At 39.5% G+C, this 24,337-nt stretch overlaps 1 protein-coding gene across 5 annotated transcripts in view; it reads left to right on the top strand.

Annotated features, from left to right (window-relative positions):
- Window positions 1–17,288, top strand: part of LOC117973065 (HMG box transcription factor BBX-like) — a 39,705-nt gene extending 22,417 nt beyond the window's left edge. For 4 of the 5 annotated variants that reach the window (XM_059030888.1, XM_059030887.1, XM_059030889.1 and 1 more), the window contains exons 6-17: window positions 741–808; window positions 4,059–4,139; window positions 4,945–5,025; window positions 6,579–6,659; window positions 7,981–8,058; window positions 9,272–10,112; window positions 10,442–10,580; window positions 10,964–11,121; window positions 11,557–11,646; window positions 12,008–12,202; window positions 13,268–13,475; window positions 14,811–17,288. In XM_059030888.1, the coding sequence (XP_058886871.1) occupies window positions 741–808; window positions 4,059–4,139; window positions 4,945–5,025; window positions 6,579–6,659; window positions 7,981–8,058; window positions 9,272–10,112; window positions 10,442–10,580; window positions 10,964–11,121; window positions 11,557–11,646; window positions 12,008–12,202; window positions 13,268–13,475; window positions 14,811–14,898 (2,108 nt within the window). In that variant the 3' untranslated portion in view covers window positions 14,899–17,288. The remainder of the gene's footprint in view (window positions 1–740; window positions 809–4,058; window positions 4,140–4,944; window positions 5,026–6,578; window positions 6,660–7,980; window positions 8,059–9,271; window positions 10,113–10,441; window positions 10,581–10,963; window positions 11,122–11,556; window positions 11,647–12,007; window positions 12,203–13,267; window positions 13,476–14,810) is intronic. The other variant, XM_059030891.1, reaches the window with a different exon arrangement.
- Window positions 17,289–24,337: the final 7,049 nt, after the last annotated feature.

Below are 24,337 nucleotides of genomic sequence, written 5' to 3'. Positions count from 1 at the left end.
CAATATGAATCAATAAATACATAAGTAGATATGTATTACTTGTCATGGCGCATGTGCATCAACATATGAAATGCACTGAATAAGTAAGAGAAAAGCAATAGGCAAGTGTATGTTAATAAACTGTGATAATAAAGTAACAGACACACTAACGTTAATAAACTAACTGTCAAACTAAATTAACACAACACCCCAGTACACATTAAAAAATGCTGCAGCAGCTCTAGATTTATTGTAAATTCATGTACAGGAGCAATATTCAAGACAGGCACAGCATTATTTAACAGAATGGTGAAGCAACTCACCAGAACGGGAAACACAAATTGCTTTGCAACTTGTGTCTTATTCAGGTTTTTTTCAGGAGCTCGAACAATTTCCAACTTTTTGTAGCAAGAGAAACAGCGGCGCGTTTCTGTGCTTGTTTACATGCCATTTTGTAGCGATGAGGTGCACTCGTGGAAATCCGAATACAAAACTAGACAATGAGATAACGGCGGTTCTTGAAAAGACTGAATAAACCATTTCAAGTTTGATGATGAGTTATCAGGTTACAAAACGGTACTGTATCCATTGCGCTGCAAAGAAGGTGTTCTCATAGGCGGAGTGTTCTCTTCGGAGGTGCTCCTGTACATGGAGACGACTTTACTTTCATTCACTTGTTTTTTTCTTAATGCATGCCGTTCTATGTGGTTGTGAGCAGTACCTGGATCCTAAACCCCCTGCATTGTCTGTATTTTGCACAGATCCTACACAGATGGGCGGTCTCAGCATGCTGCTGTTAGCGGGGGAGCATGCGCTGACAGCACGAGAGGTGAGACTACTGATTTAAAACTAAAATCAAAGCTGCAGTTTGTAATAGAATGGTGAGCTGTGATCACAAAATCGGAAAAGACCGGAAGTCAGGTTGCAGAGGTGAATTTGTAGAAGTGTGCATGGATATTGATGACTGTGGCAGTAGGCAGTGCTTCAAATTTGGGGAAGCTTTTGTGTAGCAGTGGACAAACCATGCTGGTGGGGATCTATAAAACTGCAGACCAGGTGCTGAAGCAGAAAGTACTGCAAGTCCATGCCTTTGACTGCGTAACATATGGGATTCAATGGAGTGTTTGTAAAATTGTGAATTTTTAATATCTGTTGAATATTGAATAAAACATGAAATAGAAGTTTCTCTTTTAAAGGAGTGGTAAGCTATCTTATCACACTTTTTTTTTTTTTTTAATTATTTGCTGGAATATGCAGATATCTTGAAGTATAGATTAAAAGGTCCTGGTGCCTCATGATCCACACCAGTGGTCTATGTGCAGCCAGACCATGTAAACTACTGCTGGTTCTGAACAATGACTAAATGTGATTTACAGCCGATATGAATCCATGCTTGAAGTTACGTTTTGTTGCTCGATGTTAATGCGAATATCAACGGGACTAAGCGGTTTTTCAGTATTTCTATTATTTCTGTTACTTTCTAGTATTGGAAGATGAGAAATGTTTAAGTAAGTGTAATTTAACAACAATCAATGACATTCTGTGTGTGTTTTTTTTATTTTTTTATTTTGCAAAAATTGTCCACCAGGTGGTGCCAAAAAATTCAAACAAAATCCAACAGAAAGAGATACAGTATTCTCCACTGTAGTGTTTTTGCACACACCCACCAGAAGATGAATTAGTGGAGACTGGATCATAGAATGAAATACTAGGTGACTATTTTAGAGGAGCAAGTCTGCACTATTTAATCCTCCTTCGTAATGCAAAGAAAGCATTATTTCAGTACACCTGTGAACAGGCTCATGGGAAGCGTCCATAGCCTGATATTAATACACTACAGTGCCAGTGACGCAGCATGCTGTCATTCTTGCAAGCTGTCCTTTTGATACTATAAACCCTAAATCCTCTTATCTCTTGATTCCCTGGTAATGGTTTTTGGAGGAAAGATGTCTTATCTAAACAGGAAGGAAAGTTTCCCTGGTGAAATGGTTTTTTGTAGCTGAGCGCACACCGCTCCTTTGCCCGATTGCAGTGATCTCCTGTCACTTTGCTTTGGGTCAGACTATAATACCTGCATGACTGTCAAATGCATTCAAGATCTCCCCCCCTGTCCTGTAAAGAATTGCAATTGGGAATTGATTTTGCAAATAGAATTGGAATTGAAAACCAGGAATGGACCCGACCCTGGCTGTGACTTTCCACATATATTGTTGGTATATTTTTCTTGGTTGCAAAATACAAAAGAAAAAAGGTTTGGAATGAAAGTAGTCATGTGACCGATTAAGGTTTAGTATTTCCTGTCTCCCGTAATGGTGCCCGATGTTCAAATACCCCCACTAGTCTGTTCTATACATTGTTATTTATGTGCCTAAAGGTGCTGCTGCATGATTTTATGTTCATTATGAAATGCCATATGGGGACACCTTGACTTCAAGTGTGTATCCAGGAAGCAGAACGTATTAGTTAGTATAGAGCAAAACCTCATGTATCCATTCTTTTAAATGATATATTGTGATGCACGCCCAAAAGCACTTAGCTGCTTGCAGTCCACCAAATGTTTCTTACAGGGGATTAAATGTGAATTATAATTGATGCTGGTACATGCTTGAATACATATGTTAAGTTTTGAAATGCATGTAGTCCATCATGAATGATACAAAGTAAGGCCAGCAGTATCCTGACAGTGATACATGAAGTACATATCCTCTCATGACCTGTATATTGATATGTGTGGTATCCTGACCTTGGTATATTGTTGCATCCAAATCATAGAGTGAAACAGCTCCAGAATAGACGAGGCATCGCCAAACAGTGTTCACCAAGACCCAGGCATATATGCCTTTCGTAATCAGTGTTGTATACTGTGCTTTTTTTTAGCTCATCAAATTAATGAGAATATTTTTAGATTTGACCTATGGCAATCATGAAAGACACCCTGAGATTTTCTGCTGAACCCATTAAAAGTGTTTCCACTGATTTCCTGGTCTGCTTGTGTGTGTAATAATAGAGAGAGAGAGAGAGAGAGAGAGATCTTCTGCTGCATTGACCCCAGCGAGGGCGAGCTGCCAGGTGCAGTGATTTATAACCGGCTGAAGCAGGGAAGCAACTCCGTGCTCAGTTGCGCTTTAGTGCATGAGCACAAATCTGTGTGATGCATGTTCCAGCTCATGAAAGGGAGGGGAGGCTCATGGCTGTGTGTGCAAGTGCAAGGAATCCGGATCTCTTCAGTGCCCTCCCAGACACTTCATTACAGAGTGGTTTAAAAAAAAAAAAAAAAAAGGAAATGCCTAGAGAGATGTTTTCGGTAATCCTCCACAAATTCCATTTACTCTCTGCAAATTGGTCCTAATTACTCCTACGCACAATATTTCTATGACGGTAGGGGACTGGCAGTACAACTGTCTGCTAAAGCACCGTGGCAGGGTCTTACATGAGCAGCTGATTATTGACTTGAGCATTTGCAGCAAAGGCTGGCCTGCTTGAAATGGTTGCCTGTTTATTTTATTGATGCATTATTTGTTTGTTCACAGAAGAACAGGAGGAGGCAAATACTTCATAATCATTCCAATACAGCAGGCAGGGATTATTATTAATGTCCTGGTATGAAAGAAGGGGTGTGCTGGATCACTAAGCAGGTCACAGGGTCACTGTGTCAGTTTTGTGTATCCCTCAATCTCACATGACAGTGGCCTTTACAGAGTTTGCTTTTTGGTATGAATTTGGTACGGAGTGACCCAAAAGCGCGGGCAGCACGTCTGCGTTCTCCGTGAATGTGGGTTTCCCAGACCGGAGTCTGTCTAGCACTAGTTAGAATAGAAAGCGTCAGCAGCACATGCTCACTGACAGGAAGGCTTGGGCTGTGGAAACACAGCTTATTAAATGTGTGATCGGATACCATTTTCAGGTTGATTTGTCAACATGCTCCCCTTATGCTTTGATGCTCTATTTGCACCAGTGTTCACTGGCATTGCTATACAAAGATTATTCTATATAGAGCAAGGATGCATGTTGAACTTGCATAGGTGTATCGAGAAAAATGCTGTCAGTAGTTACAGAATTTATTTTTATTTTATGTATAGATCTCCTCAAGTACATTGCCTGCAGAAACCCCAGGCTCTGACAGGCGGTGTGGGAAGTCAGCACTGTTTCAGCTTGCTGAGGTAAGGACTCCTGGAACTGGTTTCAAATACAAACTGTACATCAGGTTGTCTTTTTGGCAGGAGTGTCACCATGCAGTATACTGCCCTGTGTAGAGATGACAGACAGTGTTCTTGTATGGGGAACAGTGTCCTGGGTAGAGATGACAGACAGTGTTCTTGCATGGGGAACAGTGTCCTGGGTAGAGATGACAGACAGTGTTGTTGTATGGGGAACAGTGTCCTGGGTAGCTTTTTGCTCTTCAAATTGCACCTCCTCCTATGCAAAAATAACCTGTGACACTGCTGGGTTGATTTGGGATCAGGAGGCCTCTGAACGCCAAGTAATATCTCTGCTTTCTTATAAAAATGGTCAAAAGAAAATGCAACTGTTGCAAAAGAAATCGAACAGATTATCAAATCAAACAATTAGAATTTGATAAGAATTGGAATTGATTTTAAAAAGGAATTAGAATTAGAATTGATTTTTAAAAAGGAATTAGAATTGAAAAACAGGAATTGACCCCAATCCTGTCTGTAACAGTACTTTCTGTTGTGAGAGGTGCAGTATCTTTGCTTTCCATCATCCTAAGAACAGTGCAGTGGATCAATGCAAATGCCATGTGCTCCCAGCATGCAGCCCTATTAGGCAATGCAGGAGAAGTAAAATGGGAATCAATATTAAAAAAGGCACAAGTACAGTTCTGAACCTAGCCCCTGGTCTGAGTTGTCTGTATCCAGAAGCAGGTAGTACCAGTAAATCGCTCGCTGTGAAGCCGAGTTGGTAAAAAGTGCTTGACTCAGCTCCTTTTCTTGTCCTTTCCTGCAGATTTCCTCAAGTACACCCCAATCAGAAGTAACAGAGCCTGCAAAGCACCCTGGGCAGTGCGCTCTCTTTCAACTTGCAGAGGTGAGGTTCGAGGGGGGTGAGCGATGCAAGGCTAATCCTGCAGTGCAATGAATAATGCAGCTGGCAATTTTAAAGATATTCAAGGCCTGTCCCCCTCCCTGTTTAATTCCCATCTGCTGCTTGAATGTGATATTCTTTTAATAGTTAAAGCACACGCAAAAGACATTCGTACTACATTGAACAAATGGACAACACCCGGGTCATTACTGGGTAATAATGAACCTGCACTTACACAGTTAAATGCAGCTGTTTTTTTCTTTGAAAGCCTTTGGACATAGTTCAATGTAATTTGAGGAGCTTTATCAAAGACAGGCATATATATTCTGCCTAAAGTCAGTTTAATATTATCACTTGCAAAAGAAAAATGGAAATGACAAGTCATTCTAAAGATGCAGTGTTTACAGATATGTTGTTTTTCACTGGAGTAAAATGTGCTGCTGATACATTAAATAAAGCAGGCCTGATTTCTGAAAGGACAGCCTGAAAGCACTGTGGCTGTGCTTGCAAATATGAAGCACACACTTGAAATGTGCAAATTGCATGACTGCTTTATTGTGTTCTCCAAATAGCATCCCTGCCATGCCTTCTGTTACATATAAAACCTGTATCTCCCTGTTGAGGGCCAGATTCAAACACAATGAGAGATACAGCAGCTTCATATGAACTTTGATAAAGGGATGATGTTGGAGTTCGGTTGGTAGGTGCTTTTTTTACAAGTGTCTGAGAAATGGTGCCAATGTAATTTATTCTTTTTTTTTTTTTTTTTTTTACAAATCTACAGTTTGTTGTCAACGATGACAACGTAAATTAGGAATACTACCCACCCCCCCAACGTTTTTCCAAATGGTTAGCATTTTGGCAGCAGAGAAACATTTTGAACCCCAGATCTCCTCATGTACCTCGCATTCAGACGTGCTGGACCCTTCCCATAGTGGAAAGTCATCTATGTTTGAGTTTGCTGAGGGGAGGTGAATACGCCTTGTCCTTTTCCATTTAGTCTCATTTAAACATGAAGGCTGATTCTTTCTTTTGTTTTTATTGGCGCCACTTCTTTCCTTTTTTTGTTCTATTTCTTTAAAACTATTGTCCTTTTTGCAAGGGAAATCCTGGGAGGGAGACTCATTTGCATATTATTGCAGTTAATGCAACTGAATGTAGTTTGCAATCCACATGCACAGGGTTGTGATCTGAACTTGCAATGTAAAATGACAAAAATCTGAGCTCATTTAGTCCCTTAGAAACCCCTGCTCCTCCTCCAACAGCTGTTTGCAGTCACACAGTCACATAATAGCACAAAAACAGATGGGGGTGATGATTTTGTATCCAACAGGTGATATTCCAAGTGCTTTGTTATGAGTTTAAGGGCAGGCAGTGATCAGTGAAAGCAGTTCTTTTGGTTAAAGCTACAGTGCCTTGGCTGACCTTTTAAAGTTGTGTCGGCTGAACTGCTCTCATTTATTGATAAAGTTTTGCTGCTGTAATAAAAGTATCTTTTAAAAGAATTACTGAACAGAAAGTGACGTGATCTGCTGTGTGTTGTGCTCTGAATGCAGATATCTTCCAATACATCCCGGGCAGGAGCCACCGACTCCTCGAAGCCGTGTGAGAAGTCCCCATTGTTTCAGCTGGCAGAGGTAAGGGAATCCTTTTTAAATGTAGCTTTGCTTCCTGATCAGGGACGGAACGCGAGTTTGTGAGTGTCAGTTATAACACTGTTGCTTGTATTGTGGAGTGATGTAGTGGTAAGCTGGTTTCAAAGGGGAGGGCAACTTGCGACCCTAATTAAAAAAAAAAATATATATATATATATATATATATATATATATATATAATATTTGGGGCACATGAACAAACTGGACTGTCTACAAGATCTGCATTCTAAAGCACAGTGCAGAGAAAGATAACCTATTGAGGGTTTAGAAACTGTATGACTGTTGGTGCTTTTGGTCCGTTGCGCAGACTGTATGGTGGGAACGTGACAGTTGACAGAGCTTGGTTAGCTGTTGAGATCAATCGCCACCTCTTGTCTCTGTGTCCGTCCCTGCGCTTAGCACAGAGGCAAGGAGTAAAGCTGAGGGCTACTTCAGCTGTGATGCAAGGAACTATTCATGAGGTTTAATTGCATCCCAAAAGATCCTAAAACAAACAGATTTAAATCGCCTCGCAGGCATGTTGAGTTTTACTGTGTAGTAGAATTCAGTGCTGCCTGTTTAAAGGTACTGCATTCTCCCATATGTTAACCTGCTCTGCACGCTTCCTTGTGTCACTCGGAGCAATGGATGCTCCTGCTGTTACTTTCAGAAGTAAGATGTTCTTCTTCATGTGCTCAAGCTCTGTTACAGGACGAGCAACCATTTAAAAGAAGGAAACCATGATTTTTTGTGAACAAAATATTGTATTGCTTTTTTGAAAATGGATGTTTATACAGAAAGTAAATTCATTACATTATGTATTTTGAGTGTATATAATACAGCTGTCATCTTGCAGTAATGTAAGACCATATCTCATTGATTTGAAATCTTTTGAGCACTCCTTCATTCCTGTTCATATGTATACGTATTATCTGTATCCAGCCACTAGGATATATATATACATACAGTTTGTGTAGCTAAATTATTCATCTAACGGGTAACCTTTTGATATTGATATACTCTATTGCTTTTGAGCAACATTTTGCAACAATGATTTTTAAAGTTATAGGGACTTTATACCTTTTAAGTGTGCGTGAAGGGCTGTCTAAAATAATGAGTCACAGACTCAATAATGCGGCCGAAATAAAGGAAGCGGACGTATTGATAAGTACGTGCGTACCAGGCAGCACACAGTGATGAATGTGGATGGGTGGTGTTTCAGAGGGAGCTGTTGACCATGCCACCTTCAGGTTTCCAGGGAAATGCCTTCATGCAGTGATATGCTGTACAGTACAAGCCCCTGATGCCTTGCTTTCTGGTGCAGATCTCTTCAAGTACGTCTCATTCCATTGTCCCTGAAGCGAAGCCGTGTGGCCAGTCAGCACTCTTCCAGCTTGCGGAGGTAAGCTATTATGAACCGGCTCATAGAGGTCCTGGCATGTCTGTTTCTTACCTCTTTATCTCCTCCATTCATTGCGTGAAACTTAACTCCTGTATTACAAGTCAACGGAGATGTTTGTGTGATTTCTATTTGGTGCTTAACAATGAAGAGGTATCCTTCTACAGCGTTGACCTTCGACTGTGACACCTAGTGGCCTGATACTGTAACTACAGTACTACACAATAATAAAAAAAGAGATTTTTCAACGTAAAAACGGATATAAAACCAAGTCTAGTAAACAAATGTTTTGGTGAGTGCCTTCAGCAGTGTTTTATTAGAAGTTTTTATGTTTTATTTAAAATGTTATGATCTTGTATTTTTAATTGAGTGTTTTTTGAAGTTATTAATGATTTAATATTCAATCCTTCATTGTAGTCAATCTGATAATATAAGTTGAGACTGGCACTGTTAAGAGAATGACACTGCATTTGATGTCTTTAAAAACTAGAGTTCACATTTGTGTAAATAACTCATGCTGATCCTGTTTTTAGATTGTAAACACTGCCACCTGCTGGCAGCAGGCAGCGTCTCCTATTTGATTTAGCCCACAGATGATTACATAATTTTAGTGCTATAATACACCAAAAAGTAGCTTTTTTTTTTTTCTTTAAGTAATTTAATTCAAGGTCTCTTAAGCACTCTCAGTAGGTTTGCTTCTTAGTTTTATAACAGTAACACCATTTTTTCTCATTTAAAAAAAAAAGTTAATTAAAGACTGGCCCAAAATATTTGATTGCTGAGGAAGACTGGAAAGACAGAAGGTTTTGTTTTTAGACCGCAGAGCTTGGTAATGGTTTCATACCTTTGCTTGAGTCTCATTTAGTTTCAGTTTTCAAATCCTTGTAAAGGTATGGTCAGGGTTTTACACTTTGTCTGTTTAACTGCACCTTTCGAATCGCTAAGCTTGAGATTTTTAGCTTTTGGGTTTTCATTTCATTATGTAACACTATAGCTTATGCTTGTTAATATACAGCACTATTCTCATTAATGCAGGTTTCTATAGCAACATTAGTATTTCCTTGCTGTACTCAGGCCTATGACGGGTACTGTACATATAGGGGGGAATAAAGCTAATCTTAAGTTCCATTTATTATCTAAATATCATGCAAATGATAGAACACAACATATTGGCTTTAAATGTACAACGGAAGTGATCTTGTCCTTTTTATTGCAGATGTGTCTGGCGTCTGAAGGAGTGGAAATTGAAAGCTGTGCCAAAGCGCCAGAGAGCACCCCGCTCCCAGAAGCCTCTGCTCTAGGTGACGGTTCAGCGGGCAGCAAAGCAGGGACCGACAGCAAGCTGCAGAGCTGTGAAACTCCGGATGAGCCGGGACAACTACCACCGCCATCCTCCTCATCTTCATCTTCATCTTCATCCTCCGCCTCCTCCACCCCCACTGACGCCAGCCCGCCGGCGTTTGGCAAAGCAGAGAAAGTGAAAAAGAAGAAGAAGAAAAAAGACAGGCCGGAGACTCCAAAAACCGAGAAGACCACGCACAAAAAGACCTGCAAGAAGCGCCAGTCGTCCGAGTCCGACCTGGAGAGCGTCATTTACACGATTGAGGCGGTCGCCAAGGGAGACTGGGGGAGCGCAGAAGAGGAGACCCCCCGAAAGAAGACAGGCTGCCCATCTAGCGACAAGAGAACCCTATCTAATTCATCCCCACCGAAGAAGAAGTTGAAGCCCAAAGTGAAGCAGCTGCAGAAAACTAAAGAGCACGAGTCGACCGAAGACTCGAAGCCGCCCCACTTGGATTTGGATTCCATCAGCACCGATGTGATTTTGGCAGCAAAGGTTGAGGAGACGAGTATAAAGAAAGAGGCACTCGCCGTTCCCGAGGAAGAGCCCGCCCCGAGCCCCCCATCAGGGCACGTCGAAGCCGAGGAGAAGGACGGCCACGCAAAGGCAGAAACCTGCGGATCCAGAAAGTCCGAGAGGACCTGCAAAGGTGCTCTGTACAAGACTCTTGTGTCGGAGGGAATGCTGACATCACTGCGGGCTAACGTAGACAGGGGTGAGTGAAAGTCGAACAAGTGCTCAAGTCATTTCTATAGTGTTTGTTTTAAACATAATGCTTGGAAACCATACCGTTAGCTGTTATTGAGCTGCCCAGTTTATGCAGCAGGTAAACAAACTACCTCACTGGCTAACAAGAGAAAGACAGGAGAGAGTTTCTGTAAGCAGGTCTTTCAGAAGACCTTCATCTTTTAAGTAACCTCCTGATGCAGCACTTGTTTTAGATGGCATATCTCCTCGGTGCTGGGCTGTGGTCTTTGTGCTGGGTTATGTTATGGGTGGTATATATTAGTTTATCTATGCATTGTCCTGTGTTCTGCTGTGCAGGTAAGAGAGGCTCTGGCAGAGGCAGTATCTCCGATCAGGAGGGTTGCTGGACTGATGACAGCTGGACGTTTTCACAGACTGGGAGCAGCAACCCCAAGAAGCTAAAGAAATCTAAATCTAAAGAGGAATCTGTACTTGGGTGAGCCTTGACTGAACACTGATCTTATCTTTTCATGCCTTGCTTAAAACTGCTGGTTTTCGTCCACTTTTTTTTTTTTTTTTTTTAACTTTTAATACACATTTGCATGTAACTTCTATACAGGACTGCATGAAAACATGCTCATAGGGGACCACTGTTCAGGCCTGTATGTGCACATCACCTGGTTAATTAGGTATGAGCTGCTTTAATGCTGTGTTTGAGCTCTTGACTAATTCAGTCACCATCATATCGGTCATGATGAGCCCTATGGCAGTTGTATGGCTCGTTATAGTGTCTTTGTGTTCCCTCGGCTTTACAAAATTCTTCGACATTTTCCCCCTGGAGTAGAAGTTAAAGTTAGACATTGCTTGTCTTGTTCTCAGTAGTTTAGGGAAGCTGGAAGAAGAATTTGAAAAGAAATTCAACAGCCTGCCGCAGTACAGCCCTCTGACCTTCGACCGCAAGAACATCACGACCACCACAAACAAGAAGAAAAGCAGCGGGAACGGGGCGTCCGAGCAGCAGAGACCAAACAAAGGGGGTGAGCCGAGAGCCTGCGCTTTCATTGCTGTAATAATGTACGAATTGTTACATTTCAGCAGTAAGCCACGACAGAGTGGGCATTGTGGTCCTATAATTGCATGCCTCGGTGCGTTGCGACATCAGGAAGATTGAAATGTACGTTTTGTACAATTTTGTGCCATTAGTAAAAAAAAAACTGTGTGCATTTTTAAAGTTGTTGACCCAGCCACGCTTTGATCTTGCATTGCTGTCCCTCTAATGGACAGCTGTGACAACTCCCATTGTAATGAATAGAACAACAGTTATAGCCATGTTATAATGTAGATTGTGGAAGAGCATTAATGGGTTTTAATAAGACAGGACCCTTATTTGAAATGGGGTATCTTACGATGTTTAAGGAATGGCAAGGTAAAGGTTACACATCCAGAATCATTTTCTTTTTTTTTTTGGTCAGGTTCATCTCCGTCACAGAAAAAGAATTTATTTCACAAAATCGTCAACAAGTATAAGCACAAAAAGGAGAAACCCACCACATTGGATAAAGGTATTCAAGTCGAAATTGAACTTTCTTCTGTGCTAGCTGAATTCTTTGAAAAGTTTAAGGGCCCAAGTCTGTTAGTTGTGTGTTTTTTGTTTTTTTTGTTTTTTTTTCTTGAGGAAGCAGGGAAAATTACAAATGTGTGCAAAAAAAATTTAAAAGTAAAATGTGGAGCACAGTGTTTCACAATTTGGTCATGTAAAACTGTTTGATCATAGCATTTTTTTTATATCTAAAACATACCACAACCTTTTAATCTTGTACTACCATCTTGGGGCTGGTGAGTACAGCCAAATGGTGCCTAATGAGCCCCAAGGAGTATCCAAGTCAATATCACCAGGCATCATTCCCTCCTCTTTTCTTTCAGCCATAGTATCCCAAGACACAAGCCCGACTGAGGCTGCCCAGAAAACAAAGGCTTCAGTGCCGTCAAACCCCCTCCTTCCAGAGCCAGCAGCAGGAGAGGGAGAGCCTCTGGTGGGCAGCCAGAAGAGGAAGGCAAGGAAGAAGAAAATCACTCACCTGGTGCGCAGCGCGGACGGGGGGGTGTCCCTTGCAGAAGGTAAGGCATTGTGTTTGAAAGGCAGGTGAAAGTGCAGCCAGTCACACCAGGACTAAGTGATGGGTGGGACTGCCTGTTACTCACCTTGTAAAGGCACTGCTGCGTGGAGGGCCGTGGGAGTTAACTGATCTGAATCCCAGTCTCGACATGGTGATCTTGGCTGCGGGGCTCAAAGGGAGCTTTGACTTTGCCTTCACTGGGCTGGGAAATTGGCTTCATATCAGGAATCAAGGACGTCCGTTGATCTGGCTAGCAGTGTAGAAATTGGGCACAAAATTCAAACCTGTACGTCTGTTCAGTTGTTACAGCCCTGTGATCCAGTCCTGACAAGTGACAAGGACTGGATTGAATAGTCTATGCAGAAGCGGTCTGATTTTGACTTTTTTTTTATTCTTTTGTCTCTTTTGAAAGAAAGGTATAACATAAAACCACAGGGTGGCACTGTGCAATAAATTAAATCTCATTTGAGATTAAAGAAGGTTCATGTAAAACTCAATTGATTTACTTTTGTTGCATTTGTTATTCATTTACTGAATGATAACTACTGTATTACTAAAGATCTGAATCATACAGGACTAATGCAGTATGTGAACTGTATAGAAATGTACAGCTCTGGCCAAGCGTTTTACATCACCTAGAATTTTAAGACTGTGACATCATTTAATAAAAATAAAAATAAAAAATAACATAATTTAGGTATTTTAATTAACATTGTGGAATCAAAGAAACTACAAAATTACATCACAAAAGTCTACTGGTAGCTATACAAGTGTAACAGTATTTCATGTTGGATTTCAAACATTTTTAATTGTCAGGTTTTCATTAAGTATATGGGGAAACTACAAAGAGGTATGTAATTCAATATATTAACGTAATATTATTCATCAGGTTTCATTCGATTTTATAAAGCAAAATGAGTTTGTTCTATTGGCTGATGCAAAACTTTTTTAGCCATAGCCGTAAGCAGAGCTCTCCACAGCACCTTCGACTGAAAGTCTGCAGTGTGCTTCATGTTGACGTTTCTGAAGCCTAAATCCTACCTGGGTTTTATGTTTCTGTGAATAGGAGACCGAGCTGGGGAACTGTTACAGGACCATGAGGAGAAGCCATTCAACCAAGAGACTTTATGCAACGAGGACCGAGGGAGCTGCAGAGACACGCAGGCCCATTCAGAGTGCAGTATTACAGCAGACATGCCAAGTGTGTCTCCTATCCCAGCCTTCTTCAGCCTAGCTGCACTGGCAGAGGTGGCGGCGATGGAGAATGTGCACAGGTAAGCCTTGAATATAACCAATCGGATAAAGCACCTGTGTGGTACCAGATAGCCTTTTATAACTCTCCACTGGAGTGATTTTAAAGGGTTATTTAGTAAACTGTATCTTTTTGGTTTTTCTCTGTTGCTTCAGTTTTATCTTCCACGAGGTCCCCCCTCGCCTATTGCCCCACAAACAATGTCTTGCATTCACTAGTGAGTCTGAAATAGCTGCTTGTCTCCCACCAGGAAGATTTACTGTATCACACAAAATACAATTCACCACATTACCTTTTAAACGACTGACAATCCCTCTGCAATTGAAGCGCATACACGTTTATCATTGCAGGCGCCACAAGCTAATCACATCCTTTGGGGGGATTACAGTGGCTTGGCCACACTTCATCACATCCCTTAAGGTCTTCCTGTTTGATGTTAATGTGCTCCCTGTCATGCCTTGCAGCTCAGTGTGAAGTGTTTTCACTTCATGTCGGTTCCAGCTTTCGGCCAGTGGGCAAGGGCCTCTGAAATTACTCCTCAGAAACCACTGGAGGAGACGTGACTCTCAGTTATCCATGACTAATGAAACACTCCATAGCGCTGAATTAAGAAATACTAAAAGAAACTAAAATTCAACGACAAACGTTTTGACCAGGAGCCGTTGTCAGTGTCTTCGAATAGACATTGAAATGTCCATTTAAAAGACATTGAAAAGGACTTCTAGTCAAAATGTTTGCCATTTGAATTTCAGTTGGATTTATTATTTCTTAGTAACATATATATATATATATAATATATATATATATATACCTGCACAATATAGCCTTAACATTGTTATGGGTTGCTGCAGCTGCAAGTAGTCAGAAGCAGTTAATAAGTTTAGCAATCCAGTCTGCATCTTGTTGTTTACTCATATTTAACAGAGATGCTAACTAAGGTTTTAAAATCTACTTTCCTACCTATTAGCACTGGCTATATCATTGCCTTTTCTAGTCTTGAAGATCTGTTGGTCCTTTGCTTGTTTTTCTTTACTTTTTGAAGTGGGATATGCAGATATTTGAAGTAGAACACTATACACGGTAAGCAGCTCATTTGCATACCTTTTTTAGATTAACAAAAAAACTATTGAATATCCCAGAGATTTTCAGCACAGTAAAAGTGGGCAGTTGATCATGCTAATAAAGCTGATTTGAAGGAGGGGGTTAGAAGCTGGTTGTTTAGCACTTCTTTAAAGAGGAACCTGTTACAAGTCTGTCTTCTGCAATGCCACTCTTCCATTTCTCCAGATGTACTTTCAAACCCTCATTCAGTTGTGTGTCCGTTCCCATAACGCTGTTGATGTTATTTTTATTACAGGAAGCAGCACACGGTACCCATGCAACGGGAAGGCACACCGAGCGACATGGCCCAGACCCCAGTGCTCATTTCCTGTGCAGACCAGTGAAGGCATACCCTTTAAAATCAAAACAAAAACAAACAAACAAACTGTGTGCTTTTCTGTTTTTGAATCCCCTTCCCAAGTCCTGACTATGAAAGGCCCGTGTGGGATTTTGTCCTGAGCGACTTCAGTTCAGCTTGTGTGTTCGGGGGAGTCGATTTTAACACCACGGGGACTGGACCTCCTGTAGCTGGTCCCAGATCTTAGCTTGCCACCCGATGGCTGTGACAGGTTAGCAGATAACTGCTGTGTGCTGAGAAGGCTGCCTTTTTTATGGTCAAGTGTTGTAACAAAAGTGCATTTTTTATTTTTTATTTTTATTTTTTTTACTTGGCTTTCTGTTTTTTCTTAAATGAACACAGTAAGTTATTTACTCAAGGTGTCTCATCTTGAGTGGGATCCATCCCTAGTGAAGCGTCATGCACAGGATTGCACAGCAGGAAGGTGGCTTCAATCACGGTTAAACACAGTAACCCTTATAAAGACACGGCTGAAATTGTGTGGTAAACCAACAATTAAATAAAAAGAAAGGTGGGTTGAAGAACCTCTATTCATGATAAGTTTGAGTTGGGTTTTCATTGTACAGTGTAAAACGAGGCGAGCAATCATGTTGGTGGTCTTCTGTACGTTTTGCTCCGAGCTCAGATCGATAGATCCTCCTTTTATCAGTCTACTAGATAAGAAGTCTACTAGGCAAGGTGAATGGAACCTGCCCTTTCTATAGCCATCGCCAGCAAGGCCTTTATGCAATCGTGCTTTTAAAGTTTTCTTTTTATCACGCTGGAAATGCAAAGGTGCTTCCTTGGCCAAGTCTCCACGCTTCTTGTGTCCGACTCGTCTGGTAATGTAATGGGATTGGACCAGATGATCCAGTCAGCATGCAAGAGTACGGTCTGATTTCACACCGTAGAACATCAATACACGTGTTGTATCTGAGTATTAGTAAAATGTTCAGTTTAAACAATGACTTTGAAATACTTGAAAATTGAAACAAATGCATTTTTATGCCGACACTTGACCATATAGAACAGTAGCATTTGAAAAGCTAGTGTGAATGTGTGATGCTAGTTTTCTATGCTGCTCACCGGAAGTTAAATAGCATAGACACACTGCACTCCTTTCTAGCTGGAAATGCTTGTGCTTGTCTTGTTTTATTTTTTTGTTTCTTGTTTTGTTCTGAGAACTGTTCACAAATTTCCATTTGGATTGATCCTCAGTGTTTGTTAAATTTAATAACATGTACTGTTACCGTCAAGACCATTTTAATTTGTGATATGAATGATTATTGATGAATTCTTATTCAGTTTTTATGACACTGGAACAATAAGACATTAATTCCCAGTCCATGTGTCTGTTACCATTCTAAACCCATTGTATATTATTTATGAATCATTTTAATCTTTGCTTGTACATATAGAGCTTGTGGATGAATGTACCATTATTAATTGGGTTGGGTTCTACGCAGTGGTAAAGCATGGCCTCATTCTTTTAAAGAGCAGACTTTTTATTGGGCATTGTTATTGCTGAAGTATTGCGCTTGGGTTTGTGGTTACAAAGTAGGCCAACACAGCACACTTCTGTTTGTTGTCCTATTGCAAAGTCAGACTGAGATACTGTGTGTTATTGCCCTTAGCTTTTTGAAAATGTCTCTCTTATCGCTGGGGGTGCTTCAAAGTTAAATATACTGTCTAATGTCAAAGATGTTCCTACTACAAAAAAAAAAGATCAATTCTACTTCCCCTTTTGAAATCTCCTTTACCTTGGGAAGAAAGGTTGACTGCTGACTAAGCTTCCGGTTTCCTGCTCCCCTCTTTGAAAGGGTTTTGCTCATTTATACTGTTTTGCCTTTGTTGGAATTCCAGTAACGCTTCAGTAGCTGACATAACCAGCATAATTTGAAATTCTAAAAGGGAAGTTGAAGTGAACTGTGTGCTTAACGTTTTGAACATACGAGTAGGAGCTAATCTAAATATTTTTCAACTCTGGTTGAAATGAAGTCCCAAGGTACTGTACAGAAAGGCTGATGCAGTTAGGGACAAATGAGCTGAAAGCAGGGAAGGATTCCTCTAATCGCTTGCGTCATTACTAAGGACGTCGGTATGCTTGTGCGTGCGTGTGTGTGTGTGCGTGTGTGTGGAAGAAGTGTTCTTTGGAAGAGCTTTAGGCTGCTAGTGGTTAGATTAAACTGTTGATGGGAGGCAAGGTGAACTTTGTCAACTGAGCTTCGCACTTCGCTAAAAAAAGAGTGACGCCATGCTTGCTGCTGTAGAACTAGAGGGATTCTGGTTACAATACCCTTTTATGATGGTACAACAATACTGTATCAATGTTCTCTTGTTTGTTAAAATGAGTCATATATTAATTTCTGTTTTTTTAAAGTTTTTATTTCATTTCAAGATTGAGTGTGTGTGCATTAGCAACCTGTCTGATTTGCTTTTCTAATTTCTTGCTTTTTTTTTCTTCTTCCTAACCTCTCCAGCCTCTCCTGGATTATGACTGTTGTCAAATGCTCATAGAAAAAAAATAGTAATATTGCTTAATTCTTAAGCAGATAGGCACTGAAACTTGCAGATATACAGAATAGCTTTTAGCTTAGTAGTTATTGCATCACTGCTTCTGAGAGCTGATGTTCTTAAAGCAGCTGCATCACCCTTTTCTGGCTGATGTCCTTTGAGTAGTATTGGGAAGGAGGCTGTATAGTTTTATATACATGTCTGCTTCCTTTTCCTGTATTTTATAATGCTGAAGAAACCATGAATTTAAGTGATAGACTAACAACTGTTTTCACAGATCTCGATTAGCACTAGTCTTGGCACACACACACATATATATATATATGTATATGTATATATATATATATATATATGTGTGTGTGTGTACGTGTCTGCGTTACCATGTTTCACTACTATATTTATTATGCTAAACATGCTTCACTATATTGTATAATTCTTGCTTTTCGGTTTATTGAAACTTGCATTAAGCATTTCATACTACGCTAACATTGTTTGGATTATGCATCAAACTTATACTGCTGTTCCCAGTTCAGTTACTGTGGTGCAATATACTGCTAAAGACTACGGCTTACTGCTGATACTGTACTCGTGTTACGCATCTAGTGTGTAATGGGTGGGGAAAAAAAGCAAAGGATTTATACGCTTTGGATGAATTTAAATGCGTTTACCTTTAATTGTAGTCTCTAAATTTCAAAATGACATGAGGCGAGATGTAGTCCATATTTCAAACACATATATCAACGAAACGTGGGCCTAATTGTAAACAAAAGTAATATCCACCCCCACCGCTTTTTGATTCTGAAAGATTGTAACCAGGAATGTGGCGTGGCCAGGGTTTCTCCTCTTTTGGGCTTGATTTGAAGAACGAGGTCGCTGTTTTTCTATAGAAATCTGTCGACCCTGGAGATGACCGCTCCACAGAAAACCTTTTGTGGACTGTGACTACAGTTCCGAGCAGGTCACAAGCCATTTAAATTGGGCCAGTAATACTTAACCTTAATTAACATTGATTAGCACTAATCTGGGTCTGTGAAAACAGTGACTTTATCAGTTAAAAATGTTATTGTAACAGAATACATTTTTTTGTAATAGTTATTTTCTTTTGCTTCCTCCTACAATTTTGATGAACACAATTTTGAATAATATTGTATTTTCTTGCACATTTTTTCTTGTTGTCGAACGATCTCTGTAGTCATTTGCCTTGTTAATGTCTCCACTACCTACTCTGAGCAACCACTAGAAACCCAGTGATATGGTGCTGGTAACACTTCAGAAATGATAACTATCCACCTGATCATGCACAAGGACTGATAACAAGGAAGCAACAGTAATGTGTGCTTTTTATTAAATAAATATTACAAAAATGGTATTCTGTAAAATCGTTAAACCAAAAATCTAATTTTTTAGGAAAAAGACAAACATTTGCTGTGTATTGATAATCAAGCAGCAAAAGTTCTTTTCAGCCGACATAAAAGGGGGCAGTCTCTTTAAAAGAAAGAAAGTCGCCAGGTTAGCACTGAACTAGTTGGGGGCATTGATATTTTCAGGTAGTAGATGTACTTTATCAGCACAAATCATTTCTGATGTTCTTACTCTTAAACTGTAGTGTAGAAAAACACTGACACTTATTGAAATGCCTCTTTTAACAATACTTGCACCTTAAATCCTAAACCAAAATATCTTATCACAAGTTCTTCTAAATACCTTTCTCTGTGTTATTTGTTTCTTTGTAACAAATCGCCTAACCCATTTTTTAGTCTTCTTAGAGGAAAAAGAAATGTGTGTGTCTGTATGTTTGTGTGTGTGTGTGTGTGTGTGTGTGTGTGTGTGTGTGTAATATATATATATATATATATATATATATATATATATATATATGTATATGTATATGTGTGTATATGTGTGTGTGTGTGATATATATATATATATATATATATATATATATATATATATATATATATATATATATATATTAAATTGAATGTCGAAAAAGATAACCTGGGTCGTTGATAACAAGCGACTTCACAGTTCTCCTGGTAGTGATTTGGTGCAGCAAGCTTGTTCTACAGAATTGTGATTCAACCTTGAAAAAGGAAGACTTCTGGTTTTCCTATTTAGAAGGTGTCTATTAATCACATTTCCTATAGGATTATAATAACAATATCCCCATTGTGTGCTAGTACTGTCTCTTGAATGTATTGGGATTTTGTACCTGTATTTTTCTATTTTTACCTTTTATTGACTTTTCTGATATGTGACTGATATGTGACTGATATATATATATATATATATATATATATATATATATATATATATATATATATATATATATATATATATATATATATATATATATATAGCTGATTTTATGACCTAGGGGTGTTTACACAAAATTAATATTTGCTGAAAACTTTCCATTCAAACATTTCATGACCGGTTCAGACTAGTAATTGTTACCGTATTGCGGTATCAGATATGTGTTGACATTGTTTGTATAATTGATTTGTGTTTTAAAAAACAAACCTATAGCTTACATGTATACTAAAACAGACCTTTTCCTCTTGCGTTTCACCTAACCAAACATTGCCAAACCTTCAGTTTCTAATCTTATTTGTTTAACAAATCATGTCCATGTGTAAAAGACGAGTGTGGCCGCTGATGTTACAATGGGAATGTGCGTCCCTGAGGACCTCTTGAGACGTGTCCTGTCAAGGCGACCCCACAGGTCTATGATATGTCTTCTTTTAAACTATGTACAAAATGTGCTTAAACTATTTTAATGTCAAAAGTACTGTATCATGATAATATTGACTTGATTGTTCCAATCCTGTTGTTGATGATGCAGCCTTGCCTTATTGAATGCCCTCATGACAAAGGGAGTAGCCTGACCTTTGCACTCCAACCCTTTCTGCAGAGCTTTCTGTTGTAACACTGCCTGATCTTACTCAACTATTACACCCTTAATAAAAGAACCTATATTATATTGGCTGCTTTTTTAAACCCTGTTTCTTCTACTCTCTTCATTGACTGGTGCCCTGTTGTTTCAAGCGTTACATGTGGAATAATACCTGAAACCTATTCTTCCCTCTCATATCACATGACACCATTTGCACAAATCCTGCTTGTAGTTGCCATTTTTGTTTTCTTGCCACCACAATATAGATGCATTTCCTGTGCATCAAATTCAGTGCGGTACACAGGACCTAATACCTGCTGCACAGGAAGGAAATATATAGAGGAGTGTCCTAAATTAAAATACAGTATGGCAAACCAGTAAGGGGTCTGTTTAAAGGATTGGTTATTTACCTAGGAGTTTTATTTGGCCTTGCCTGTTTAAAATGAGGTTATTTGTATGTTTTTGAGGGCCGTATCTGCTAGTTACTTCAAGGTCTTGCATTCCAGAATGAAGCCTCCTCCACAAAGAGCTGTCTTGCATTCCACTTACACCTGTAGTTAATACCCAGGATGCTAAGGACAACGATTCAGAATAGACTAGAAACCACTTACCCAGGTATCGGTCATACAGCCAGTTTGAGAAAGAAATCCTATTGACTACAATGTGTGTTGTCTGCAGTGATGGGAATCTTTCACATCCATAAAGATGTTTACCTGTTGCCTCGCTAATGTAAGAGGAGGTCGTGTTGATGCATGTAAGATTGGCTTGGTAGAGCACGTGGTTCACATGTGCTCAGTCTTGGAGGGCATTCAAGCAGAATGTGGGATTTAAATCGATTTATATGTTATATATGCAAACACTGTAAAGTTGTTCTGTTCACCCCATTCAAGAACAGATTCAAGTGGAGCTTCAGCTTGAGAAAGCCCACATTGACGATTAGAGCCTGTAGCTAAGGCAGGTGTTTTTGTTTTAACAGGTACTTACACTAATGATGAAAAGAACAGATTAAAATTTAAAGCATTTGGAAGACGGTTGTTAACAAAACATTTCAGGATAAAAGGAAACGAGAAACTATATGTACTCGCTGCCAAAATGCATGATCTTCAGCAGGCCGGATTAAGGGAGGTTTATTTTATAACTGCCCATTAGTTTTGAAAATACTCAATTTTCCCATGCATTCTTTTTCTTTTTAATTTAGAGTGACCAATTATTATTATTTTTATTTATTTTCGCTCAATTTGGAATGTTGAGTTATGTTTTTTCTCCTCACACAGCACAGATGTTCTGAGGGCGTGTGAGCGTCCTCCAATCTCACAAGCATAAAGCCAGAATCGCTTTTACGCCGAGCAATCCAGAGCAGAGGTGGGCGGGCTACCGATTCCGGAGAACAGAGATCAGCCCTGCCTCTTATCCACTCTGAATTTGCTTGTTGTCTGGCCAGTAGGGTTCACTGTTGCGTGATGAGCGTCAGAGCTAATGTGACGCCCCCTTCAGAGTCCCCAGCAAAGTTCGGCCTCTCTGCACAGCCCGGACATGAACTGGAGCCGTCCAAGCTGTGAGACTCATCCTGCTCTCCCAGCAGCAGCGCTTTAACTGGATGAGCTGCTCAGGGACCATGCATTCCTTTTCAATACCAGATTTTATTTTTAGATCTGCATCATTTTAGAATGCATAGTTTTTTTTGTTTGTTTGTTTTATTTACCTTTCACATAGCGCACTGTGAACAGCCAAGGCACGACCAAGACAGACTTTGTTTTAAAACATTACACGATTACATTGGAAACTTTCTTTAATCAAACATTAACATTTTATTTGTACATTGGGACGTATTGCCTACAATAGGATTTCATTGTGTTTTCAGTGTAGTTGTCACGCCACAGTGGGTCGTGTTGCCATGCGACGTGAGATACCTTTATGTTCAACAGAAGGTGCCTGTGTAAATAACTCCTTTGTATTGTGCACTGGAGAGGCCCTTGTATATTTCTTACTGATAATGCTGTGTGACAATTAAACCCAGAGAATTTACTACGGAAGATTACTAGATTAAAGCCACTGGTCACAATGTATGCAATTGCTTTTATTTGAAGAAGGGAAAACAAAAATACTAGTCATTTTAAAATGGGCATTGTTTTTTTTTGCCTATCTTTATTGGTTTATGACCTTTTTTTAAATTTTTTTTGTTTTCTTCCTAATGCTGTATGCAGTTTTACAGGGTTGCTATTTACGATCACTAGCCGGCAGTAAAGCTTAGTCTATGTTTTCCAGTCAGTATCTGTGTTGTTATTTTTTTAAACCGTATTTGGGTAAGGAAGATTTCCAGCTATATTGGTCTGTCGTAGTTTCTGCATTTCAGTATATGGCTTTTGTTTTATATGGGCAGAGCCTGTCAATACTCCTTCACAATCGGAGACCTTGGTTGTTCAGAGAGCTGAAATCTGCAAAAAATAAATTCAGTTCTCGGTATGCATAGATGCAACTGACAACATAAGGCATGAATACAGTAGGACATGTTTTATTGAAAAACATTATTTTGAACGGGGGGGGGGGGCACTTTAGGGCCTACTCTGATTGCTCCAAGTGTTGGAGAGTCTTTCGACTTGCTGTAAGCAGCACACACATACACACAAATTGAAACGACACACACTCCCTTCAGAATGCACAAATCAGAAACCTTTAAACCAAAACACACACAAAATATAACTTGATATAAAATGTGTCCATGCTATGTGCAGGTGGGAACGAAACACTGACCACATGAAGACAGCATGCCATTTGCTGCTTTATTCAAGTTCATCACCCAAGAGATACAGCACACACTCTCCTGCAAGACCAGGATGGATTTTAAGGCCCTGCGTGTGCAGGCTCTGCAGGTTCTGTGGTACATGAATCTCCCAATAGTGGTTTACTTCTTCGTTTGTAAATTACTTCACAAAGAAATAAAATAAAAAGACCTGCTTCTTGGCTTGAATGAACCTTTACCTGCAAGGGCATCATTGGCTTCTGACTGCCTTTCTTAGTCTTTCCTGTACAGTAGTTTTCAGGTGAAGGCTTTGAAATGTTCAATGTAACTAAACTACCAAGTAACTGCACCTAACCCTGGAAATCAGTACTGTCTTATAAAGACAGACTTTTGGCATGTTTAGAAGTTTTGGTTCATTGCCCAGGATGCTTTTACACCTCTGCATTGCTAAATACAACATCACACCCCTTATCTTCACATCTGTTAACACCAGAGAGCGAATGATAAATACGATTAGTATTTTTTAAATTTTTTTTATTTCAGTATATAGCTTTTAGATTGCGTCAGATAAATTGATCACTGATATATACCCCATCAAACTGCAGAATACACTTGCAATGATTGTGTGTACTGGTGTGACATTTCTCATTCACCCCTCTAACAATGTTCTGTTGGACATTTACATACAGTTTTATTGTTAATGTTGTTGTGAGGGACCTGTTTTATGTAAAGCGGATTTTTTTTTGGAAACACCAAATGGTACTGGTTACAAACAGTGATATAAATACTGTAGATACAATACAAATAAAGGCATTCTACTACACCAGTGCAATACTGTGCGTGGTGTTTTTATTTTTACTTTCCACATCACATCCTGTGTGTTGCTAAATACTAAATATGTTTAATGCCCTTGGCTTGATCAACCCCCACTGGTGAAGAGGCACTCCTAGTCTCATATCTATCAATAAACTAATGTATTGAAATTAAACTATTGTATTTTATATATATATATATATATATATATATGTATATATATATATATATATATATATATATATACACACTGATGCACAAAAGAAATGCAACACTCAGGTCTAATGGATTTAATCAAATATTTTAAACATAGATATCAAACAAAATCACAGAAAACGTGAACAAAAATACAGATCAAAGAATCATGATAAGTTTACAGTATGAAGCGTGACACACTGTCAAAATGAAAACATTACAAAGTTACAAAGTTAGTATCGGGTATGACCTGAGCATTAACACAATCCTGGCAGCGCTGATGCACAG

Source organism: Acipenser ruthenus, chromosome 9, assembly GCF_902713425.1.
Source record: "Acipenser ruthenus chromosome 9, fAciRut3.2 maternal haplotype, whole genome shotgun sequence".
NCBI lineage: Eukaryota > Metazoa > Chordata > Actinopteri > Acipenseriformes > Acipenseridae > Acipenser > Acipenser ruthenus.
The sequence above is the reverse complement of the archived record's forward strand: the minus strand, read 5'-3'. Positions and strand labels throughout refer to the sequence as shown.